The sequence below is a fragment of the Leptidea sinapis genome, chromosome 2 (genome assembly GCF_905404315.1).
Source record: "Leptidea sinapis chromosome 2, ilLepSina1.1, whole genome shotgun sequence".
Taxonomy (NCBI): Eukaryota; Metazoa; Arthropoda; class Insecta; order Lepidoptera; family Pieridae; genus Leptidea; species Leptidea sinapis.
In genome coordinates, this window is record NC_066266.1 from 9,183,830 (window position 1) to 9,208,951 (window position 25,122).

Consider the following 25,122-nt stretch of genomic DNA (forward strand, 5'->3'; position numbering starts at 1 on the left):
TAGTGTGTTTTATTTGCTGTAATAATTACATATGAGTAATTATTGTCTTTTTAGGACCAATACCGGAACCTGGTATTTCATTATATTATTCAAAGCTTGATATATTCGGTAGTGGGCTGGTCAGGTTTAAAAAAGTGTTGTTAAGCACTTAGCCGGTACTTAATCTGCATTAGTCATATTCGTAGATTTTTAAAGTGAAACTTTAATTACATTGTCTCAAACTTTTTCGTCTGTGTGTTGCATGTCGCGTGACGGTCGGACGGCTACAGTTCGCAGCAGCTGATCTAGCAGTGTATAAACTATTACTCATTTGTGCCAGTGCTCCACTCTATTTTGTTTGTTTTATTATATAAGAAGAATTATAATCCGCTGACTCGTTGATCAGGCAATTGGGGTGATTGCCTCTCCTACACTAGCTACTACTTTCCAAAACCCGCGCCTCTCTTCACGCTACTTGTTACAATTAGATACTTATAACTTGAACTAGGTAATTAAAGACTGCAATATTTCTCAGTTACACAAAACTAATGAAATAACAAAGAATTCCTGTACTATCTGGCCGATACTAAACGTCTACTAAAATATACCATTCTTTTACGTTACGTTTACCGGTGGGAGGCACCTTTGCACAGGATGCCGGCTAGATCATGGGTACCACAACGGCGCCTATTTCTGCCGTGAAGCAGTAATGTATGTAGCTAATGAAATTACTGGGTATAATTGTATGTTGCTCAGAATTTTTGGGTTTATCAAGAATCCTGAACGGCACTGCATTGAAATCGGCCGGGCGTATCAATTACCATTAGGTGAAAGTACTGCTCGTCTGGTCCCTTATTATCATAAATAATTCTAACTGCCTCGTCTCCGTCTACTTACATATCATACTTACTCATGAACTGTCACCTGATGTTAAGTGATTAAAATAAATCGTCAACATAAGTAAAAATAAATGGTTCCTATATTCTGAATAAAAAATATGTAGAAAATTATAGTATATTTCACTAAAGGATATCTCTTTTTAAACAGGATAACTTTAAAAACTGCAGAAACACAGCTAGCCCGATGTGTTTCTCGGGAACAAGCCATAATTTATAAAAAATTGAATATTAATCATTTAATTAAATCAAATAATGCATTACAAAATCATAAACGACTCTCGTCGATAACCATTTTATCTTCGCTGCTGTCCGATTGTTCATCCAATACTTTTCTGTCAACTTCAGGAGTCTTCCTGATCTTTCCTGAAAAAAGAACGTTAAATTTCAAATTGTCCATAAATTAAAATTTGTACATTTTTAGGATAATTTATACATCTATTTCTGATTTCTGATCGGCACTGCATTGTCTTGGGTAAGGCGTATCAACTACCATCAGCTGAACGTCCTGCTAGTCTCGTAACTTATTTTCATAAAAGGTACCACTACTTCATTAAAAGGTTTTTTATGGCTTCAGCATCGCACTTGATCACTGCCGCTCATTAAATGATAATCTTAATGCTCCGTTGATCATTTAAATTCTATTTTACTTTCAAGTGCTGGTGATATTCATAAAATCAGCATCCGAAAAGAAATATACCTGATGAAGTAATTCCACATGGCGTGTACTTACTTCTCAAGAAGGTGGGGGGTAGCGTCGCAACTGTGAGGTAGCCGGTATGACCCGGAGTGGAGCTCGGCCAAGCCGCCACCACGTAACTCTTCTCACTGCTTGGCTTCTCTTCAACTGGTTTTTCCGCGCTCTGCGCCAGAAAGACAAACCATATAGTTTTACAAAAATATATCAAAGTAGCAGCCCGACGACTTGCAGGTTTAATTAAGGTGGAGCAAAGATGGCGTCATTAAGGTGGAGCAGAAGAAAAGGATTCCTTCTAGTCGTAACTACGTCTCTCGAAAGAAGCTTTCAAAAGAAGACAAGTTTCCAAGGTTGGGGTCGAAAAGTTGGTGACACGTCACGCAGTAGACTTTAATTCTTTTGTTGTTCGCGTCCCTGGACGTGACATATATCGACGTTCCTGGACGTGAACCTGTGACCGAAGGGAGACGTGTTCCGCAAATATCGCGGACGCCGCCGACCATGTACCGACATACTTTAGGAATTAAGTACAAGAATAGCGATATAGCACTTCTTCTAAATGTTTTTAAAGTTATACTTCTATTGGCACGTTAGGGAAAACAAAATCTGAGTGAATGTTTACGATACCCCGACGTTAGATGGTCAACTAGACCATATGTATGATACTTCAGATACCATACCTCTAATAACTCATTATGTCTACTGAACCACAACCAATGTATGAGAATTAAATGAATTTCAATATATAATATCAACTCATGTATAAGTTTTGAAATAAAAAAATAATTTCTCTCCAATTCTGTAAAATAATTTAATGATATTTAATAACACGTTATTTATAAAATATATGGTATAATAATATTTTCATTGGCCGTATTTAATACCTTCTTTATTACAATATTGTTTTTTCTACAAACATGACGAATAATTTGTTTGAGGCTAACTTCTTGCATGCGGACATAAGGAACAACACACACACTTTTGAAGTTATAATTTTTAAGGCGCGTTATGAAAAACTGATAAGAGTGTAATATAAGATGCGCGCGCATCACTGTAACGCAAAAGTAACAGGTGAAGTTGGTTCCTAAAATTTTCTGACGTTTACGACATTTGTTATTTATTTTGATTTCTTCGTCCAAAGGCAAAGGGTTAAGGCCCATACACCCGTATTCGTTATTTAATACTTAATAAATTGTCAAAGCAATCTTTGTAAGATTTTTACAATATTGTTCTTTCAACAAACGTAGAATAGCACGAGGAATGAATAATTTTTGATAATTCTCAGACTCAGACACACTCTTTTTACACTTATTTATTACATCACAATAATTTAATTATAAAAAAAAACTAATCTCAATCTCGTACAAGATTTAAAAGTGTTTCTCGTTTATGTGAACGTATGTTTGGCGCGTGTTTTAGAAACTCCATCGGTAATTTATTCAAGAGCGGTATCTTCAAAGCTTGCGTAGCCAACCTTTGCTTGTAAATACACGAGCCATTCAAATATATTATAGTTCCGCTAGATTAGAGGACTAGGTGTGCAAGCGCCTTGTCATTACAGTAAATGAACATTCAATACGGGCGCCATTGCTATTTGTTTAAATTCAACATAAGTGCCGGAGCGGGGCGTAAATGTGACCTATTTGTAACTAGAACGGTATGGAGTGGTTGCCGCTGTAATTACAGGCAAATGAGAGATTAATTTTTAAGTATACTCCTCTCTGTCGTAACGCAAACATGAAAATGATTTTCACGTAAGCTAATAAAATCATTTGTAAATAGTCATAAAATTTTACAAAAACAAGTGCGCAAAAGCGTCAAAAAGAATTCCGTAGGTATGTAATTCAAAATACGTTGGTAGTGGATGCTACGGGGGTCACAGAGACTCGCGATATACAAGGAACCGTACGAAAAACTTCTTCATCCTCATATACTCTTTAATATTATAATAACCCCTTGCCATTAAAACAGTTTTTACATATGTCTTGAATGTTTTGTCGGTCATTTCTGTAATAGTGGTGGGGAGTTTATAATAGAATCTAACAGAATTTCCCAAAAAATGACTTATTTGCCTCACTAGTTCACTGGGTATTGCAATTTTATGCTTATAACTGTTAAAGTTATGAAGTGTTAAAGTGTAAAGTGTGTAAGTGTTAAAGTTATGAAGTTCACAAAATGTCATACAAATGGCGACTGTAAGACGTAGCCGCTAAATTAATATTCCTGGTCTATTTTTATCGGTTGTTTAGCAGCAAGAGACTCTATCTAGATTCTAGACGTATAAATTATCTAAGATATTATTGTATTCCGGCAGTCTCTTTTCATGCTGAGTCATCGTGTTGATTACAACACCACGTATTAACGTGGTTAGCTCCAAAACAAAAATAAAAGTTTAAAAACAAAATTACTTATTCTAATTTTATCTTGAATATTTTTGTTAGACTGCTTGCCAATCGGCAAAGGCCTCCTCCAACCGTGTCCAATCGTGCCTTTCTTGAGTCACTCTTTTCCATATTACTGCCACTTCTCTAACATCATCATCCCATTTTTTCTATCGCTTTTCCCTTTCCGTTCATTTGTCATGTCTTCTTATGATGTTTCCAGCCCATCTCCATTTGAGTCTTCTAATTTTGAATTTGACATCACTTTCAATTTGGCTTTTGTTTTACTTCTGATGACGCGGATTTTTAGTCTCTTCACGTTCAGCGTACTTCTCTTCATAGTATATTGGCAAGTTGAGAGTTTACTAGTCATTTCATGAGCTAAGGTCCGGTATTTGGCAGCCCTACATAAGAACGGGTAGAATGCAGGTGTTAAACAACTTACCGTCGATATTAATATGAAGCTTTTCGTCTTTCATTACCTCTCTCAAACTCCAATATCTGCTTCAGCTTTTCGTAATTCTTCTCTTTACTTCTACGCGCGTTCTTTTTGAGTTATTAGCATTGACAACTGTTCCATACTAAAATGTTACTCAGAAACACACGTATTCGGTATTACCATATATTTACAATATACTAACGTAGATACTAACAATCTCTGTTAGAGATAATAACACCTCTAACGGAGATTCAGCAAGATAGAAAAGAAAAGCGAATCTATTGTTACTGTAACCGATTTTGATTGAAAAGTCGTAAACAGTCAGCGACGCCTGACATTAGTTCCTTAGTATTTAGAAATTTAAGCCACTAGCTAACGCTCACGGAGAAATCGAAATTATTGGTGACGTTACGGTTATTATTAATACGTTAGTATATTTAAGTCTATGAGTATTTATACATATTTAAAAGTTTTTAAATCCAGTTATTTACTCTCAAACTTACATATTATCTGTATTCAGCGTGAGCATATTTGATTTCGTATGATTGCGTTAGAAATGTTCGCATTGGTAGAGCCTAGTTGCGAAGATTACACTAATTCGCGGCTCTATGCTGTCTCGCAAAGTGCGGCTTGAACCCGCCTCGTTTACCTGTGACCCCGGGCGTACTTTGTGTGCAAAGTCCACCGATACATTCCCTACATTATCAGTAATACGTGCTATATACTAAGTTCACAGAGTCTGATTGTATGTACAGCATAAACCTGTATGTGATACAGACAACTAGGCTTAAGCCGTTCCATTAACAGATCAAACTATTTCCTAAACGGCTGGCCTTGTTTGGCAGGCCACAGCAATCTCGTTAAATCAGTAAGTCAACCATATAAATGCGACGGGGCTAGCCATTTAGGGATTAACCAGATGGCAGTGACAGGGCTAGCTATCCAATTAACTTCCTGATTCAACCAGATGGCGGTGACAGGGCTAGCTATAAATTGAATGGCTGATTTAACCAGATAGCTGCGAGAGAACCAGCTATCCAATTGTCTGACTGAATTAACCAGATAGCTGCGACAGTGGTAGCTATCCAATTGACTGACTGATTTAACCAGATGGCAGTGACAGGGCTAGCTATAAATTAAATGGTTGATTTAACCAGATAGCTGCGACAGTACTAGTTACTCAATTGACTGACTGATTTTTTTTTATAATAGTGTAACTGTGAAGATTGAAAATCAACTTATGTTATAATAATTATGTTTCAGTAATTGATATTTTAAATTTTCGAGGAATCACTGACCCCGAAGATACAGATTTAACTAAAGGGGTCAGGGGTCTAAACTTTTTGAAATGAAATCAAAAAAGTATTAAGTAGGTAGGTTAGTATTAAGTGGTCAGGGGTCCAAACTTTTTGAAATGAAATCAAAAAAGTATTAAGTAGGTAGGTTAGTATTAAGTAAAAGAAACTTTTTTGCGGTTTTTATTCTCTATGGAGATAGAACTACGTGACTTGTGACGTCTAAATGTTTTTCTGGATGATATATAAATTTTATTGAGTAACCAGCTTAAAAAATACCGACTAACAATATTTTAGGCACGGGCCAACAAGTAAGTAATTATTTTAAGTGTCAATAAATAATAAAGATGGCCGCGCGCCGCTGAGTGCTCGTCCATCTCTCTTATCTTATTTCTTAATGCGCCTCTTTGCTGAGCATTCTTTTTTTGAATATTTGTTTCTTTTTCATGTCAGCCAGTGGAGAGGTTAAATTCTGTGTTGACAGCATGAGGGGTTTATGTTTTAATCTGGATTGTATACGTGTTAAATCTGTAGTGTGCATAGATTATACTCAACGATTTTTTTTATTGCTACAGAGTCTGTAAACATGACATGTCTGGACCATTGCCTCGGATTATGAACGATTTAGTGTGGCTTTATGAAGTTTTAGTAATAAATCAAATGTGGAACAACGATATTTTGTTGCATTTCTGGCCGAGACGGAGCAATCGATCACAGCGAGTTCCGAGTTTGTATAAATTTATGTTACGTAATTGCGGTGTGCGTGCGCGCATCGTGCTTAGGGTTGTCACTTGGCAGAAACAAGTAATTCATATAAAAAAACGTATTTACCTATACATATTTTATATTTTACGTGAAAAGTTTACCTATTTAGTAACAGCAAAAATTACTTATTTCAATTATAATTATCATGTTTTACTTTTCCTTTAAATTAAGTTAAGTTAAATTATACAGATTTTACATTACTTTAAAGTTATGTTTTAAGATTTTCGCGTTGTTTCGTGTTCTTGTTGTTTCGAGATCTTTTATTATAACACTAATTATCTATGATTTTATTCAACATTAATTTCAAATTTCACTTTTGCTTTAGGTTCAAATTAAGAAAAACCTTGTGGCTTACAAGTCACACCTACCAAATAATTATTGTCGAGGTGCTTCAAAGTTTTTCACGACTGTCATTAATTATTAAATGGATTAAAAAAGTAGAAAAATTTAATGAACTCAGACCTAAGAATAATATTCTCGCTTAGTTTTTATTATATTCTCAAATTAAATTAAGTTTGTAGATGCAAGCCCTAATGTTGGCGCGTATTATGTTGTTTTACAAGCAACGTCTTGATACTGCCGATGCTATCCCGGCATGCTTCATTATTGTGACACTTTGTCTGAATAACGTTTATATAATACTAGCTGACCCGACAAACGCTGTTCTGTCAAAAGAAAAAAAAACCGTGTGGTGTCTTATTATAAAAATATTACATTTACTGACTTTCTACAAAAAAATTGAAGGTTTTCACTGAATTCCATTGACTAAAACTAAAAAAAAATGTGTATACTTATGTATGCACGCAAGAAGTTATACTTCTTTGGCGTAACAAAAGAAATCCTTAAAATTATTTTGTCTACGTTTGTAGAAAGAACAATATTGTAAAAATCGTGAAATAAATTATTGAATATTAACGAATACCGCTGTATTGGCTTGAAGCCTTTGCCTGTCCTATCCTACGACGAAATAAAAAAAAAATAATTAATGTCGCAAACGTCAGAAAATTTCTGAAAACTTTTATTTTTTGATGTCGTTGTGCGCGCGCAGCAAGAAGTTTATCTTCAATAACATCAAAAAGGTACTGTAAATGTCATTATTTTTTTCTTTTATGTCAATGTAATTTTGCAGTTATAAACCTATTTAAATATTCGTTTATTGTATTTTGGTTTAATATGGCCTTGTTACCAATGCTCTAACAATCAATGTAATTTGTCAGATATGTGACAAATGTCAATAATTGTTACTCGTCAATTATTTATATATAAACTAGCTGATACCCGTGACTTCGTCTGCGTACACACATGACTAAGCACGTAGTACTGATAAAAATCTTTATTTCTTGAAACTTTATTAACTTTATATTAAATGACTGTAAATGCTAATGCATTCCATGCTGTATTTCAGTCTGGCGCCGAAGCTAGTGAAATTACCGGGCAAATGAGACTTAACATCTTATGTCTCAAGGTGACGAACGCAGTTGTAGTGCCGCTCAGAATTTTTGGGTACTTTCAATAATCTTGGGCATTGTAATGGGCCGGGCGTATCAATTACCATCAGCTGAACGTCCTGCTCGTCTCATCCCTTATTTTCATAAAAAGAAATTTACATTTGTAAGGTTCTGCATCAAATTATATGAATCGTATTCAAAGTTTAAAGTGGTGAACATACAGTTAGCAGCTGTGAAACATATAATACGAAATAAGAAAAAACAAGAGATATTTAGACGTTTATCTGTGATAGACAAACAGACAGGCGAAGAGACTTACTTTCACATCTATAATGTTAATTTCAGCTGGTGAAACCGAATACCCTCCTTAAGGCATATAAAAAAGTAGTCCCGATGTATATAATAATAATATTGACACACTTTTTACACAAATTATCTTGCCCCAAGTTAAGCATATATAGCCTGTGTTATGGGTTACAAGACAATGATATATTTAATACAACATACTTACTTAAACATACAAAAATTCATATAAACATACATAAATACATTTAAACATCCATGACCCGGAAACAAACATCCATATTCATCATATAAATGCTTGCACCTACCGGGATTCGAACCCGGGACCTCTAGCTTAGTAGGTAGGATCGCTAACCACTCGGCTATACAGGTCGTAAATGCATGCACAATATATTTATGAATGCAATTATACATATAAATAATCATACAAAATAAATCGTCACACAATTATTGGCATAAGACACATTATACATCCCGCCAGAACAGATAAAAAAAAAAACATATTATTATCTGTGGCTCGAACGTTGTTAGCCGTCGCGACTTCAACACATAAATATTCTGTCTATACAAATGTTAAATCTGTGTGCTGTCATGTTAAGGCGAAACGTACACAAAATAGCGCGAATCGGCTAATTGACTTTTAGATTATCATATTACAAAATATATACACTGGCTTGCAAAAGTAAGTATCACACTTTTCAAATTAATTTTTTTTCTTAACTATATAAGGCAGAGATTTAAGATTAAAAACGTTTTGTTGCAAATTTTATAGGCTTTAATTCTTAGAAACTAAAATTATACATTAGTAACATTTTTGACTTAAAAAAGATAAAACAATGAAAATAGACATTTTTAGTTTAGTGTATAAAAATTCAACTAAAATGTATTACATGTTATTTCATTTTTAATAACTGGTATTGCCTCCTCGAGCTCTGATTACAGCTTCGAGCCGGTTTGGCATACTGAACACTAGGTTTCGGAGCCGATGTTGGGGAATATTCTCCCATTCTTCTACCAGGGCCTGCTTTAGTGCCCTGAGGGTAGTAGGTGGTGGTCTGCGATTTCTGACTAGCCTCCCAAGCTCATCCAAGCCGTGTTCAATCGGGTTGAGATCAGGACTTCTTGATGGCCAAGCCATCACGCTGATACCGACCTCCTGAATATACTCTTGTACGATATGAGCCTTGTGTGGCCGGGCATTATCATGCATCAGCATTGATCCATCACCCATATTTGCTAAATACGGCCCTGCATACTCATTAAGAATCTCTTGAGCATATCTTTGCCCAGTGAGGGTGCCATTTTCTATGGCTACTAGCTCTGAGCGACCTTCTGAAGATATGCCAGCCCATACATGTACACTGCCTCCACCGTATTGGACTCTTTCGGAGATGCAGGATTGAAGGTATCGCTCACCAGGTCGCCTGTACACACTTCGCCTCCCATCAGAAGTGTAAAGAGAGAATCGAGACTCATCGGCAATCAAAATTCTTGACCTTTTTCTTCATCCCACTGCATGTTGTCACGGGCGTATCGCAGTCTCGCTACTCGATGCTGTCTCTCGAGTTTTGGGCCACTCGCTGGTCTTCGGGGTTTCAAATTTGCTTCAGCAAGTCTTCTTCTCACTGTACTGTCACTAATGTAGTCCCTCCGGGTCTGAAGTAGCTGTTGCTGGACTTCAACTGCATTTTGGTGGCGATTTCTTAACACAGTAGAAATAATATAACAATCTTCTCGGGCACTGGTACACCTGGGTCTGCCATTACAAGGTCTCCATAGATGGTGTCCAGTCTCTTCGTACCTTCGCTTTACCTTCTGGACCGTTCGTACCGTCACACCCACCATTCTTGCAGTGCGACGCATACTGATGCCTAGTTCCAGAAAAGCCATGATCCTAGCACATTCTTCATTTGAAAGAGGCATGATAAATAAATGTTATGTGCGTTTTAGCATAAATTTTAAAAACAACTTCCCTTGATGATAAGATCTTAAAAAAAAATTAAAACAGAAAGAAAAATGTGAATGGTAAAATTGTAATTCGGAAACGTCCACTTTGAAAAAGGAATGGTTTTGTTTTTGAAGTTTTTTTTCAGCCAATTCTTAAAAGAAGGTTACCGACTATAAAGTTTTTATGTACAAAATTAAATTATCTTTGAAGTCCTTTTTATTTCGAAAGTCTATCTTGTGAACTTAAAACGTTATCCCAATTTTAAAAGTGTGATACTTACTTTTGAAGGCCAGTGTATTACTAGCTGACTTGACAGACGTTGTTCTGTAGATAATATTTCAAAACATCAAGAATTATTTCGTAAAAAAAGCTCCTGTTGTTATAATGAAATTCTTTCACACCGGAACTGTCAAACCATGCGTCACTAAATTCTCTCATAGAAAAAATGTCCATACAAAACAAATGTTGAAAATAAAAATAATTATGGGTCTCAAATCGAAATAAAAACTATCCTATATCTCAAGTTGGACCAAACTGCACTCCATGAAGTAATCCCCATTAAAATCCGTTCATTAGTTTAGGAGTCCATCGCGGGCAAACAACGTGTCACGTAATTTATATATATTAAGGCTAGCTGATACCCCGGGACTTCGTTCGTGTGCATTTTTTTACACCTTGGGTTACATTATTGGACTTTTAGTAGGGATCCCTAATTTTTTTGAAAATGTTATGTACCCTATATCAGCCGGGGATTTTGTAACTTCCCAACAGCGAAAGAATTATTCAAATCGGTTCAGTAGTTGCGGAGCCTATTCAATACAAACAAACATACAAATCTTTCCTCTTTATAATATTACTATAGATTATCTTCAATTAAAAACTGTATGAAGTACAAAATAAAAATATTTTTTACTCAATTGGGCTTAGATAATTTATACGCCTAGATAGAGCCTCTTGCTGCTAGACGACCGATGAAAACAGGCCAGGTTTATTACTTTAGTGTGACTTACATTGCTGAAAATAGAGGTTAACTGTCAACCTCAATTTTTTTCGTCGTTTTCACAGCTGTCACTGTCTATTTAGACGCATAAATGATCTAAGTTATTCATATTAAAATTTAAATCAACTCAAATCAATATCAGTTTATTCATGTAGGTCACGGAAATGACACTTTATGAATGTCAAAAAAAATTTTTTTTCTTATAGATATAGATATGCAAAGGGTTGAGCTAATAAGAAGAAGTAGCAAGAAACTCATTGGCACTCTTTCAAATCAAGAATTTATTAAATTTATTTGATCCTCGTCGATTGGTTGTGGTTCAGTAGATAATATTATAAGTACTACGCTTAAGCTGAAGTATGATACAAATGGTCTACTCGACAAGCTAACGTCAGGGTGTCGAAATTGCGTGATGGTGTGAACGCACATCGTAAAATAACTCCTATAATTTTTCCGTTTCGCGCCAAAAGAAGTAAAACTAAAATGTCTACATTCCATTCATCCTTAAATGATTAATTTAAAGTGACCCACAGCCCATTCGTTCTACGTTCGCCTCACCATAAAAAGGTCACATTTTTTCCGCTACGAAGCGACGGAGGCGCCTTAATACGAAACGAAAAGGTCTCTTATTGATATCGTAAGCAGCTCCGGTAGCGCGTGTCACAGATAAAGAAACTTAAACGATCACAGTATAATATAGAGGTCTTTTATGCTCAACATAATTATTGTAACCAGTAATTTCTGGTTATCACTCAACATTGCGATGTAAGGCACCGAAATACGGATAAACTTCGAAAGGCATTTATTTTCTCAAAATTGATTCCTTTAGAATTATTTTTGATGTCACTTATTCTAACACTACCACCGCTTCGGAAACAAATGGCGCTCTGAGAGAGAATAAGTGGCGCAAGAAACTCTCCTAGCATTCTTTTTATAATACATTGTACGTCATTGTTATTGCTATAAAATAATCATAATCTAGTCCCAGGCTGTCCGATCACATAGATTCATCTGTATAGTTGTAAGATTTATGACAGAGCAATTTTTTAATAAAACATTTAAATTTATAATAATATTATCTATAATAATACCTGAACAGTGGCTGGGATATTATTATAAAAGTGTATACATTTACCCTTAAAGCTATTATGTATCTAAGGATTAGTTGGCACTTAAATGATATAAGCTTTTTTTATGTAAAAGGTCGCAAACGGGCAAGCGGCTCACGTTACGGAACGTGGTGAAGCAACCGCCCGTAGATATATCTGCAACATCAGAGGAATTACAGGAGCGTTGCCGACCTTTAAAATGGGAGTATGCTCTATGCTTGAAGCTTCCTAAGTCGTATCCGTTCGGGATATCTGCAGCCGATAAGTGATTCCACAATTTTGATTCAGGCAACAAGAAGTTTCTGGCAAAACATAGGCTTGCTTGATGTTGCTACCAGACGTCCACATGAACCGGGTTGGGTTTAGCTGATGGAATTCGGCTGCTGGTATCAACTCAAACATCTCCTCTGAGCACTCCTCATGATAAATGCAATAGAATAAATCAAGCCAATCAGAGATGATTTGATCAAACATAAACTTGTTATGCCTACTACTCGGTCGGGTCTAGTTAGTAAGTCTTTTGTTGGGCGATGTATATGCTTCAACAATATGATCCCAGAAAATGTACAAAAAGTCTGAGGCAGTCTCATTTGAATGGGTGGTAGTTTTTGACGTTCATTAAGTGATTTTGAATCTTATTTTGAATAAAAATATATGAGTTTGAATTTGATCGGCCAGGCCCGGAATATTAGATTAGTGTGCGTGACGTCTTACACTCGCGATTTGTATGACACTTTTTGTTAGTGTGCGTGCAGTGCTCAAAATAGAGGTTTACTTTAAGCTTAATGTTTTTCGATATTTTTACAGCTGTCATAGTCTATCGAGACGTACAAATGATCTAATGGTTAATGATACATCCTACCCGATACAATGCTGTGTCACTCAGGGTTCTTGAAAGTCCCGCAATATTGAGTGGTTTCGCAATTAAACTTGTCCACTATGAGACTCATTAGCTCAGTAATATCACTAGCTAAGGCCCCCCTCAGACTGAAATACAATACCTAATGCTAGCACATTATCTATCACTAGGATTGTTCCGATGAGCTGTTTGCCCTGATTCCTGCCGCCGAATTCCATATTCGTACAACAAATTATAATATCATCCCCAACATCTGGATGTGTGGCTTTTCTTTTTCTGTGGAATGAGCTTCGTTGTGCGGTGTTTCAGGACGACATGGGGTTTGAAGGTTTCAAAAAAGCGGGTACACATTTCTAGAAGGCCGGCAACGTTCCTGTAATTCATCTGGTACTATAAAAGAATGTGGGATGCGGTGATCACTTAACATCAGGTGACTCATGCGCTCGTTTGTTCTGCTCTTCTTTTTTTTATGCAAAAGTTTTGTACCCGGGGTACGTTAAATATGACGCATCGCTAGGTCGAGATATCTGCGTCTCCGTAAGAAAACACGACGGCGTTTAAATTGGAGTGGATTCATTGATGTTGCAAAAGTCCACATTAAGCGTGGAGCGGGGTGCCGTGGTGTTACTGACTCGTTTGTCCTCGGACATGCGCGGTTCTGTGCCCTACCCAGAATACGACGGGCAGCCCGAGCGAGAATTTCCGGGAGGGATTCTCCTGGGGTAATATCACTTTTAGCACCGCTTTCATATTGTGGTGGAGGGGGATGGCAAATGGAAATCTTTGGGGAAGGCCTTTGTCGAGCAGTGGAAGTCCAACTGATGATGATGAATAAAAGAATTTGAGTTTCGGTCTGTAAATTGTCAACAGACATATTATACGAGTCAATTTGTAATTTTAAGTTAAGCTTTGGGCACACTTCACGAACGATAAATGCAAGCTCAATAACCGATTACGTAACGATTAAATCGGCATTTATCATAAATCAATCGCGCCATTACGCTGCCATCTGTCAGTAAGGAGAGCGGACGAATCACGCGCGATTAGGTTACGCACACTTCGTTGGTTTATCGGACATATTTTATAAACGGTGTAGAATCATATAAAAAAATTTAGTGGAAAATTAAAATGTCTTTACGAGATATCCCATTGATAACTCTTTCTATCTATCACACAGTAGAACGAGCCTAGGTTTAAATTCGCCCCTCAGTAGAATTAAACGATGTTATAAAAATCGGAAGCGAATAATAGCGCAATCGATGTCTTCTGATATAATAAAAGGTCCAAGTTCATAAGAGAACTAAAAAAATTATGTCATAAACTAGCATAATGTTTTTTATTTAAATATCATTTTTTTCTTCTTACGTGTTGTTGTTTTTGTTTAGATACTGTATACACTTTTACAAAAGAAGGACAAACGAGCGTACAGTTCACCTGTTGTTAAGTTATCATCGCCGCCCAGATTCTCCTGCAATTTCAGAGGAATCACAGGAGCGTTGCCTTCAAGGAAGGTGTACGCGTTTTTTTCAGGTACCCATCAGGTACCCATCAAAGGTAAGCACCACACAATGAAACACCATTCATTCCACAGTTTTGTAGTAGTAGTATGTTTAGTGCAAGATCAATAGTGTATCATAATGAATAAATAAATAGAAATTAGTGTTCTTAGAAATAAATATTCACAAAATGTTACTACAAACATTATTCTATCAGAAGTTTTAGAAAATAGAATCACGCGCGAATACGTCAAATACAATGGTCAACCAAAAATCATCGTCTCCGTGAATCCTAACGACTTTCATTGCGTAGCCCGGAACAGTCCACACTGCATATAAACCGAGATTCGATCTTCAGATTGTGCAAAAATCGTACAGCTTTATTTAATATGCGCCTTATGGTTTTACTTGTAATTCAAATAATTAGCAAGAAATATATTTATTTACGATAGGGTAACAACACTTGGTAAACGTCATGGAGCTACAACAGTTCGTAAAGAGGCTTTGACATGGGGAGAAGAACTGATAAGAAACTCTCAGCCCATCTATTGTCTCATCTTTCATCATCACTCAATATAATATACCTAATACAATTTTAAGTGGCCTGCGCAGACCCAGACAAGAATAATGCATCATTATCATCTATATAATCTACTAATTTAGCAAAATTACCTTACTAATTCTTTTCATTAAAGCTCAACCTATTCCTAGTGATCGTAAATAGAAAAATGTATAATTTTTGATATGCATTAGTGTTTTTTTTCTTTTATCTAAATGAATAAAGTGATTTTGATTTAAATTATTTGATATGAATTATTATGCTTTAGGTTCTTTTTTTCTTTTCGAATTAGCATGTGTTGTTTTGCAACCAAAATTAAAATATGTATTTTTATTTTGTTGTATTAAAATTTATTGTTATTGCTATCTTGATTTATAATTTTTGTTGTATTTTATGTTATTGTTTGTTGTATATTTTACAAATTTTTTAAGCGTATAAAAATGTAACAACGACTGTTTGTCCAATAATATTCGAAATTGTGGACCCTCTACACGTGCAAACCTCTAAGTGTTGAGTAGCCTGACGGATGCGTACAGTTTTCGTTTTTCATCAGATTCACTTAATGCGATAATAATCAAAACACTACAAAGTGCCGATACACGGCATCATATCGAGACGCCACGCCATTAAGCGCCGCGATCGTGTGTTTTCAATAACATTCACTCAATTCGGTTTTCAGAGCACATTATGCCTCAACTGACGGTCGATACTGTTTTGAAGTGAAACTTCTTTGCGCCTCATGCGCATGAGCGTAAAATTTTAACGTATGAAACGCAATAAAGTGACACGAAATTGTGGGACGTTTTTTGTTAAGGAAGAGCAAGAGAGCGATTGAGACCAATTGAGAGAGAGTGAGAAAGGGCGAATGTTGCATGAAACATATTGTGTTACGTAGCGCCGCTAGTTCGTAGAAAATCTTCCCCACTAGCGTTGTATCGTGCAGGTTTAGCGCGCGGCCTCGAGTAAGTAGAACATCACCCCTACTAGCGTTGTATCATGCAGGTTTAGCGCGCGGCCGCTAGTAAGTAGAACATCTAACTTAATATTTGTTAAAAAAAATAATTCATAATTATAAACATTAACAAAAAACATTAGATTTAGAGAAGAGATTAGCATTTAAATATAAATGAGTTTTAAAAAATTGTTTGCCAAAGAAGTGTCTGACATGTGTACTTTTAAGGGACGTTTTGAGGTCCTAGGAAGCTTCCCAAGCTATGTGTGTGTGTGTGTGTGTATGTGTTTGTGGTGTGTGTGTGTAAATGTATGGATATATGAAAGCCTTCGAAAGGCTCGACCGATTTTATCGCGGTTGACGCCATTTTGAAGGCCATTTGAAAGGACCAAAATAAGATTTTAAGGAATTAAAAAAATACGATAATTTTTTACGCTGGAAATCACTGACATGTATAGTAACAAATTCTAGAATATGGACCTTATCGGTTAACAAACATGATGCAAACCATTGAATACTCACAATTCACAGCTTTAAGACAACTGCAATGAAGAATGGCCGACTTAGATCACTTATACTTACGTCTAGATAGACTGTGATAGCAGACGTCGAAAAAAATTTAGGTTGACTGTTAGCTTCAAAACAATTGAATCGAATTTCGAATCCGCGACTTCCCGGGTTCCGTTCGAGCGCTCTTTCCAACTCAGCCAACCGTTCGTTAGGTTTGAATGCCGCATCGTTCATAAATTTTGGTTACAGATTTAATTTGTATGATTAACCTCTATTTTGTGCAATGCACGCACACTTATACAAAGTGATATACAAATCGCGAGTGTAAAACGTAGCTTGTCACGCACACTATAATAAACCTGGCCTGTTCTGTGTCTAGCAGCAATAGAATCTATCTAGATTCTAGACGTATAAATTATCTATGGTGGTAGATTTAATTGGTATTCTTATAACGACATTAAAATATGAATGGTTTGTTAACTTATTAGGCAACAATTATGTCTATTAAAATTACTTCTTAATCAGGCATAGATTAAAAAATTACAATAACAGATACGGCATTTCATTAAGCCAACACTTATAAGCCGGGCGCGGTCTTAGAGACCCCCCGCGAGTCGATAATACGATTACGAATCGATCAATCGATTCCACTCAATAAGCCTCACTTTCACCGAGTGTAAATGTCAAATCTTTTTGACATTATTAAAAGTGGATTGGCAGTTGGCGAGTAATCTCAGGTCTGTTCCGCCGCAATCCTTTTCGTCATGGTCATTTGTTAAATGCACTTCTGAAGGGTTAAGTATCTTGGTGTTCATCCGTGCTAATGTTATTGATACCATTCGAAATAGAATTTGTTTTTTATGAATAGCTAATATTTTATATTCCTCTAGTTCTTCACCCGAACCGACTACATCTGGGTAGGTTTTGGTAGACAAAACTATAGGTAAACTAGCTGACCCAGCACGTTGTATTGCCGATATTAAAATCGCGATACAAAAGTAACTGTTGATCGTAGATGGGTGAAATTTGAAGTGGTATGTATTTTTTAATGCTGACTCATAATCAAACGACATTAAAAAAATGTCAAAATAATTCGTGTGTTCCCCTTAAGGGGGATGGAAAATAGATGTTGTCTGATTCTCAGACTGCACTCAACATTTTATGAGAATCGGTCAAGCCGTTTCGGAGGAGTTCAAAGTTTAACACCATGACACGAGAATTTTATATATTAGAAGATTGTGACCGATGCGAATCATTTTACCTAAACAAATGCATATCAAAACTTTATTACTAAATTTTAAATCATTTTTATTAAATTACGAAATTCTTCTTGTAATGAAATACTGTCATAGAATAATTGTAAAACCGTTTTAAAAACCTATAAAAAATTAAGCTCATAGAATTATTTATACGGAATTAAAATTTGAAATTAAAAGGCATTTATTATAAGATTTTTAGGTTGGAGGATGGTTAGGCGCCTTGTCAAAAGAAATTGTATAATCACATTAATTTGGCCTTGTATAATCACATTAATTTGGATCCAAATACAATCTCAAAAAGATTGAGTCTCGTGCCAGAGTTTGGCGAGACAACATCTCCTGAGGATGTCTCGTGTAGTGGTGAAACACGTGTCAAATTGTTTGAAGACGAATATTGGTGGAATAAATACTCAAGAAAACTCAAAACTTTTGGATGATTATGGATTTCCGCAAAATAATGCCTACTTCAAATAAATTTAATTTGTACCAAAACTTATAAACGATGCGGGATTCGAACTCGCGTTACGTCTCAGCGCGCACAACAGCTGACTTCAATCCGTTTATTTAAACAGAAAAATGCAAATTTGCAAAGACATTATAATTATAACCTCATACCATTTATACGTCTAGATAGTAGATACTGTGAAAACGTCGAAAAAAATTGAGATTGACTGTTAACGTCTATTTTGAGTAATGCTGTGTGCATCGAACACAAAATGACTTACGAACCGCGAGTTAAATTGTAGCTTATAGTTTATTACTTCAACCAATTTTAGAGATTATTAGACCTATAAGGCCTTTTCAAAAATTGCCTTCGCGGACGGTATTTCACGTCCACGTGGCGGGGTATTGGTAAAGTTTTCAACTAGCAATAATCGCACCTCGGATAAACCTCATTGGTTACGATATTGCCTCTGCGCAAAGTTACTAAAAGTAACCAACTGTAGATACCCGATGCTCATCGAGAAAATTTATATAGCGCGAGTCGAATGACAGACAGCGCCATCTATGATTTTATGAGGAAACTGATCACAGTTCTCATACCAAACTAGAAATAAATATTTTAATATAAAAAACAACGAAACTGTAATAAAATAATACGAGAATTACTGTGTGTAATAATTTTATGATTTTGTTCACATTAGCATCAATAAAGTTAATCAAAATCAAATTAAAAAAAATAACAAGGCAATGATTTTGATATGCTTATTCTACCTTGATGTGAGAGATTTATCTTTTTAATGTATTTGATAGAATAAGAGCCACTGAATAACTTTTGAACACATTTTCTAATATCAATAATGATGTCCCACTAACTCAAAAAATACTGTATCTCTATTATTAAAGTTCTATTTTCATACATTTTTTTCTCTACAATCAGTTCAATTCTTTTATTTAATTAATAGTATAATTTTTGGTGCGTAAGGGGAGAACGGACATATCATAATTCCGGTCCCAGTCTTCATCTCCAACTGCACCTAACTGCTATTTTTATGAAGTATATATAGCTTTCGATTTATGACGACCTATTAATATACAAGAAAGAGTTGGGAAGATGGTTTTTAGAAAGCAGCGGGCTCAGAATGGTTACGTTAGGAGGCCTTTGTCGAAAGACAAGTTGTTGCGAGGGGAGAACAACCGAATGCCAACGACAGCACCTAGTTAGTATAAGTAAATGATATTTTGTTACCTCTATTAAGCTTTTAATATGTTTTGTTAAGTAAGTTAAAAATAACAGCAATAAAGGCTTATTTAATTTAATTTAAAAATCTGTTCTATGTTTTTTTATTTTATTTTTTTTTTAAATTGAAGTTATTATATTTTTTTTATATAATAGCTAATAAAATGCTCGCATAATGCCTTTATTTTATTTACGGTATGTGTGGATTGATGCCTCTGTTATATTGTAGTATAACTATGTTTTACTTATTAACTTACATTTTTTTCACTTACTCGTGTACGGCATTTAGTAATTGATTTTGTTGCACCACTTTGCATATATATTAATTTAAATGATTTGTAAATTTAAATTGAAAATAAAAACCTGTTATACCATGCTGTTTTGAAAAGAGCAACCTTAGAGTTTCTTGCTCGTTCTTCTCTAAGGAAATCTATCTTCCGAACGAGCTGTATGAAAAAATGACATATTTCAAGTGTAATGCAATTTACCTACGAAATAAAATATTTTTGATTGATAGTGCAACTTGAGTTTTTTTTTTACTAATCACCGTCATAATGCATATATTACTAATGTGGTAGCCATTAGAATATAGTTTTAGCAAATCAAAACCCCAGACAACGAAACTCTTTGCTTACCAATCTATTATGTCTCCCTTCCTCGCAACCCTATTTATCTCCCAAGGTCGCCCAAATCCACGAACAACTTTCCCAGTACTATCGCGAGTCACGACCTTTTTGTTCAAGCTCCATCAATGGACTCGGCACCCGTTTTAACCATTTTAACAAAAGATTTTTAACAGAACTAACCTCAACATTTATTTTTAACCGACTTCAAAAAATTGGAGGTTCTCAATTCGTCGGTTTTTTTTTATGTTTAGGTTTTTGTCGTATTAGTCGGTATGTTTTTAAGGTTAGGTAACAACCTCAGGACTTTCGAGTGGGTGAACCGATTTTGATAATTCTTTTTTTTACTTTAAAGCTGGTGCTTCCCATTGCAATTCCAAATTGTCGATTACAAAAATAACAATAATCGTAACTAGAATTAAATAAATAAATTAGACTGTATAAAATACGCAATTATTTTTACACTATTTAGTGCATACGAGTATTATGTCTATAGTTTTGGAATAGTGTTCTTGAAGTCGGTTTTTTTTTGTTATTTTTTTTACTAATGTTGTCATTTTAATACTTGTTTTATTTAACTTTACACTTTCTTACCGCTGGGAGCATTAATTTTGTCTCGCAAAAAGGTCATCAGTTCTGTTTTAATTATCCACGTAGTCCACGTCATCTCGTCCCTTATTGTCATACAAAAATAAAGTCTAAAATGTATGCTTACAACACAATTTAAAAAAAAATTACACTTTGGAAAGCCAAAAGTGTATAATATAAAAGCAAATTTTCTTTCGCTCGCTTACTAACTCAAGCTACAATATAGTGAATATTTATATTTATTTATTTAGTAATAAAAAAAAATTGTCTTAACAATTAAAACCATCAACGTTGTTGCTAAAATACTTTCCAAGCTTAAAAATTCAATATTACATGGAAAAAAATATAGAATAAATAAAAATAATTTTAATTTTAAAAATAAATATAAGAGTTCTCAAATAAGGTGAGAATGACGCGCCTAGATTCATCGTTAATCCACCTAATAACCTGTTTAGGTGATCAGTTTTATAAAAAAGTAGGTCGATAATTTCTGTTTCAAATTTTTTCATAGGAAAAACTAATCTCATCATCACTCATCTATATTATAACTATCTGATGCCCGCGACTTCGCCACTTCGTATGTACAATTTTCGCGTGAACCGTGGCATGCTATCGAGTTAAGAATTTCGTGTCTTGTAACCCCAGTCAAAGAGTCGGCATGTATAGAGTAATATCAAATTATTAAAAGGCATTTCTGACAATAGTCGTCTAAATAAACAATAGGGATTGCACAAACAAAAAAAAAGGTTAGAATCGATTTAACGCAGACTAAAATATCTCACAGATAATTGATTAGCTCAAGGCGTGCTGAGATCCCGAAACAGTAGCTGTACCAAGTCGTGACCTGGCCAGGGCATCGGTCACGACTCTTCCATTGATACTTTCCGACTGAATGAACTGTGACACTTACCCTTTGTGGAAACAGGAGAAAAAACCATGAAACAGCCAATTGCTTTATCCAACGCACGATCACGACGCATTTCTAATCTTCTTTACCAGAAATAGAACTGGCGTAAATAAAAGCGCATGAAAAAAAACACAGTCAAAAAGCGATTTAAATCTGGAACGGAAAAAATTGTTTGAAGTTTCACACTTTATTATTCTCGGTCAATTCAAACGGAAACTTTTGTATTGTCGTTAGCGAAGTTATTGAAATGTTGAATGTTACGTTCGGGAAAAGTACAAGTAATGGCAACCTTTAAATCGACGCGCGTATTTTTAATTATTAGAATTAGCTGCTGTCCGCGACGTCGTCCACGTGGACGCTTTAAGGCAGCAAATATATGTATATGCCTGCATCCAGCATGAAAATATGTTGAAAAAAATGCAAATTTTAATTAAATTTATTCAGTACCCGCCGCCGGACCGCACCAAAGTATCCCGCACTCGGATGGTCATCGTCGTAACTATTAATAATAATTTAAAATAATTTTTTAAAATAATTTGTCCAAATTATACGTGAAAGGCAATGTTTATCTACCTTAAAAAGCGATAAAATTGTTTATTTTGATATAAGAATCAAATTGAAACTACCAGAGGTGCATTAAAATAAGTTATCAATTTTTATTGTATGAAGTGGTTTATTATTTCGGCGCTAATTTGGCATATAGGAAGGATATATTATGCTGTCGCGGACTATTTTGTAGGAATGTTTAAAGTCAAAGTCAAAAAATCTTTATTGAAATAGGTTTAAACTAAGCACTTTTGAATCGTCTACAAATATTTCTTTTAAGTTACAGAACTTACCAGATGTTCGTAAAAAGTTGAGCTCGTTAGAAGAACGTAAAAGAAACTCAACGGCCACTTTTTCAATAAAATAGAGTATCTTACAATACATAACTAATTAGTTTATAAGGTGCAGTATCGAGCATATGAGCCGTCTTTAAATAATATAAATTATTTCATAAAAACTAATTTGGGGTCCCGAAAACAAACCGTACGATTGGCAGTGGAGAATTGTCCCATGGAAAGAGTGTCTGCTTCTATTGATAACTGGCCTCAACTGACTGTATTGCAGCCAATGGAGACCACTTCGAACAAGCTTTTTATATTTCAAATTGTTTTATATTCATTCGCTCGATTTTTACAGAGATATAGAGTACACTAGAAGTAGCAAGCCGAGGCGCGCTAGGAGATTATCTCAGCACATTATGTAACCCAAAACTGAATTGTCTATGCCCACAACAAACACAACACAATCACAGATAAGCCGTGATAAGGATCGCTGAACGAGGTCGTAAGGCTACCAATAATATCATTAATCCACACATAACCATATAGAGGCTAAGTTGAAACAATACGGCTTCAATGTACTCATTGAAGATTGTTTTGTGATAAATTTTGACTATTGTTTGCGTCATCAACCTCACAGAATAAAACGTACATACATACATATACGTAATAAAATAACACAATTAGTGTAGACTTTGTTCTGCAGCTAAATACTTACAACCCTACAAATAAACTTGGTATAAATTTATAAATGATGGTAAACAAAGAAAATGCAAAATGTTTACAATATCGTTGACAACACTCCCAAAACAATGATAATTCTGAAGTTTTCCGAATGACTAGCTGCCTTGCAAATAAACGCGGGAAACGTTAAACGTCCGAACAAACCATTCTTAAGCAAAATGTCTATTTGTAAACATTTTACATATTCTTGGTTTATGCTTAGTTATAACTTTATGCCAATTTTATTTGTAAGGCCGCTAGTCTCTAAAAATATGCTAGGGTTCTCACAAAAACATTCTGTAGGGTGCTCACGCACATTTGCCATTTACAGCACAGTTGGTAAGTATATTTCAATATAAAAATATCTAAGTTTATAAAAGCTTCACTAAGTTACCCACATTAGAGTAAGTGAAGTCGCATCGGTTCGGGAAAACCGTATCCGGTTATTGATTCCACAAAGTCGTTTTTTTAAATGAAAATAAGGGTCGAGACGTTCAGCTGTAATTGATACGCCCTGCCCATAACAATGCAGTGCTGCTCAGGATTCTTGAAACACCTAAAAAATCTGAGAGGCACCACAACGTCTCAAGGTGACGAGCGAAATTGTAGTGCCGCTCAATTTTTTTTTGTTTTTCAAGAATCCTGAGCAGTACTGCATTGTAATGGGCTTGGCGTATCAATTACCATCAGCTGAACGTGCTGCTTGTCTCGTCCCTTATTTTAATAAGAAAAAAAAATGATTGTTTTGTGTGATTTTTTTTTCTTAACTACTCCAGACCTATTCCCCTTGTAGGTGTTGAAAACGGCTTTATTACAATTAAAGTATTTATTAATATAATTAAGTATTTTTTTCATGGCTGACATAGTCGTTTTATATCGATAAATGAACCTAAGTGCTGACATTGTAAAAATAAAATAGTTTTCTCATCAACCTACCCATACTACCTTAGAATACATAATAGCAAGTATATTTCAATGATCTATCGTCACTTGCTCACAAAATAAACACACAGGCACATACCTAACTGAATGAAATGAAAATGAATTTATTTCGGAAGTAAAACCATACCACACATTCTAATATATAACTAACTATACTACACACTAATATATATATATAAGAAGTTACGCGACAGAAAGAGAGGCAACTTCTAGGTGAATATAATTGTAGGTAATTAGCGCTGTGAACCTTCTGTACTTGTCACAGAATACGTAAAAGACGTATTCTGTGACTGCTGTTAGAATACGAGCGCTCAATGTCCAACAGCGCCCCCAGGCTTGTATTGGTATACAAGCCTATATATGTGGTCATAGGGGTCAAATTGAAACAATATGGCGCTCATTAAAACTTGCGTAACAAAAAATTTCGGCAATTGTTTGAAATAAATCGAATCGACGAAGCAATTATTTCGCCGTGGAACTCAGTAACATCCACTCAAGATGTCCGACATGATTACAATTAGAAAATTCATTGACATTTACGTGTGTTCCGGTCCAACGGTTTAAGTTAATAATGAATTATAAATTATCTAATGAAATTTTCGTACGAGTATTTTAATAAATATTTTGACCAAGGCTTGGCAACAAAAATAAATTCAAACCGGTTAACGTTTAAGTAGATTTATCTAGAACAGATTCGGTTTATTTCTACTGTTAACAGCTTTTGGTTTTTGGTAATTTAAGTTAAGGTTTTCGTTGAAACCGGTTAAAACGGTTGTGTGAACAATCTTGATCACTTAGTAATTTAACAGCGGAGAGTTTAAATTTTGTTCATATTTTCTCACCACATAAGAAAATCGTTCGGTATATATGGAACGTAGGTACGCGCCTCTCCTTTCAACTCTGGTTAAACCGTTAATAAGGGTAAATAAAAAAATTCTG

At 35.1% G+C, this 25,122-nt stretch overlaps 1 protein-coding gene and 1 non-coding gene across 2 annotated transcripts in view; both read right to left on the bottom strand.

Moving 5' to 3' along the window:
• Nucleotides 1-1,099: 1,099 nt before the first annotated feature.
• LOC126976314 (tRNA (adenine(58)-N(1))-methyltransferase catalytic subunit TRMT61A) overlaps nt 1,100-25,122 on the bottom strand; it is a 137,375-nt gene continuing 113,352 nt past the window's right edge. The window contains exons 6-7 of the mRNA XM_050824599.1: nt 1,609-1,738; nt 1,100-1,241 (exon numbers count right to left, since the gene is read on the bottom strand). Coding sequence (XP_050680556.1) covers nt 1,144-1,241; nt 1,609-1,738 — 228 coding nt within the window. The 3' untranslated portion in view covers nt 1,100-1,143. The remainder of the gene's footprint in view (nt 1,242-1,608; nt 1,739-25,122) is intronic.
• Nucleotides 18,681-18,821, bottom strand: LOC126978217 (U4 spliceosomal RNA). The gene has a single exon (XR_007732550.1). It is a non-coding gene; the product is annotated as a U4 spliceosomal RNA (small nuclear RNA).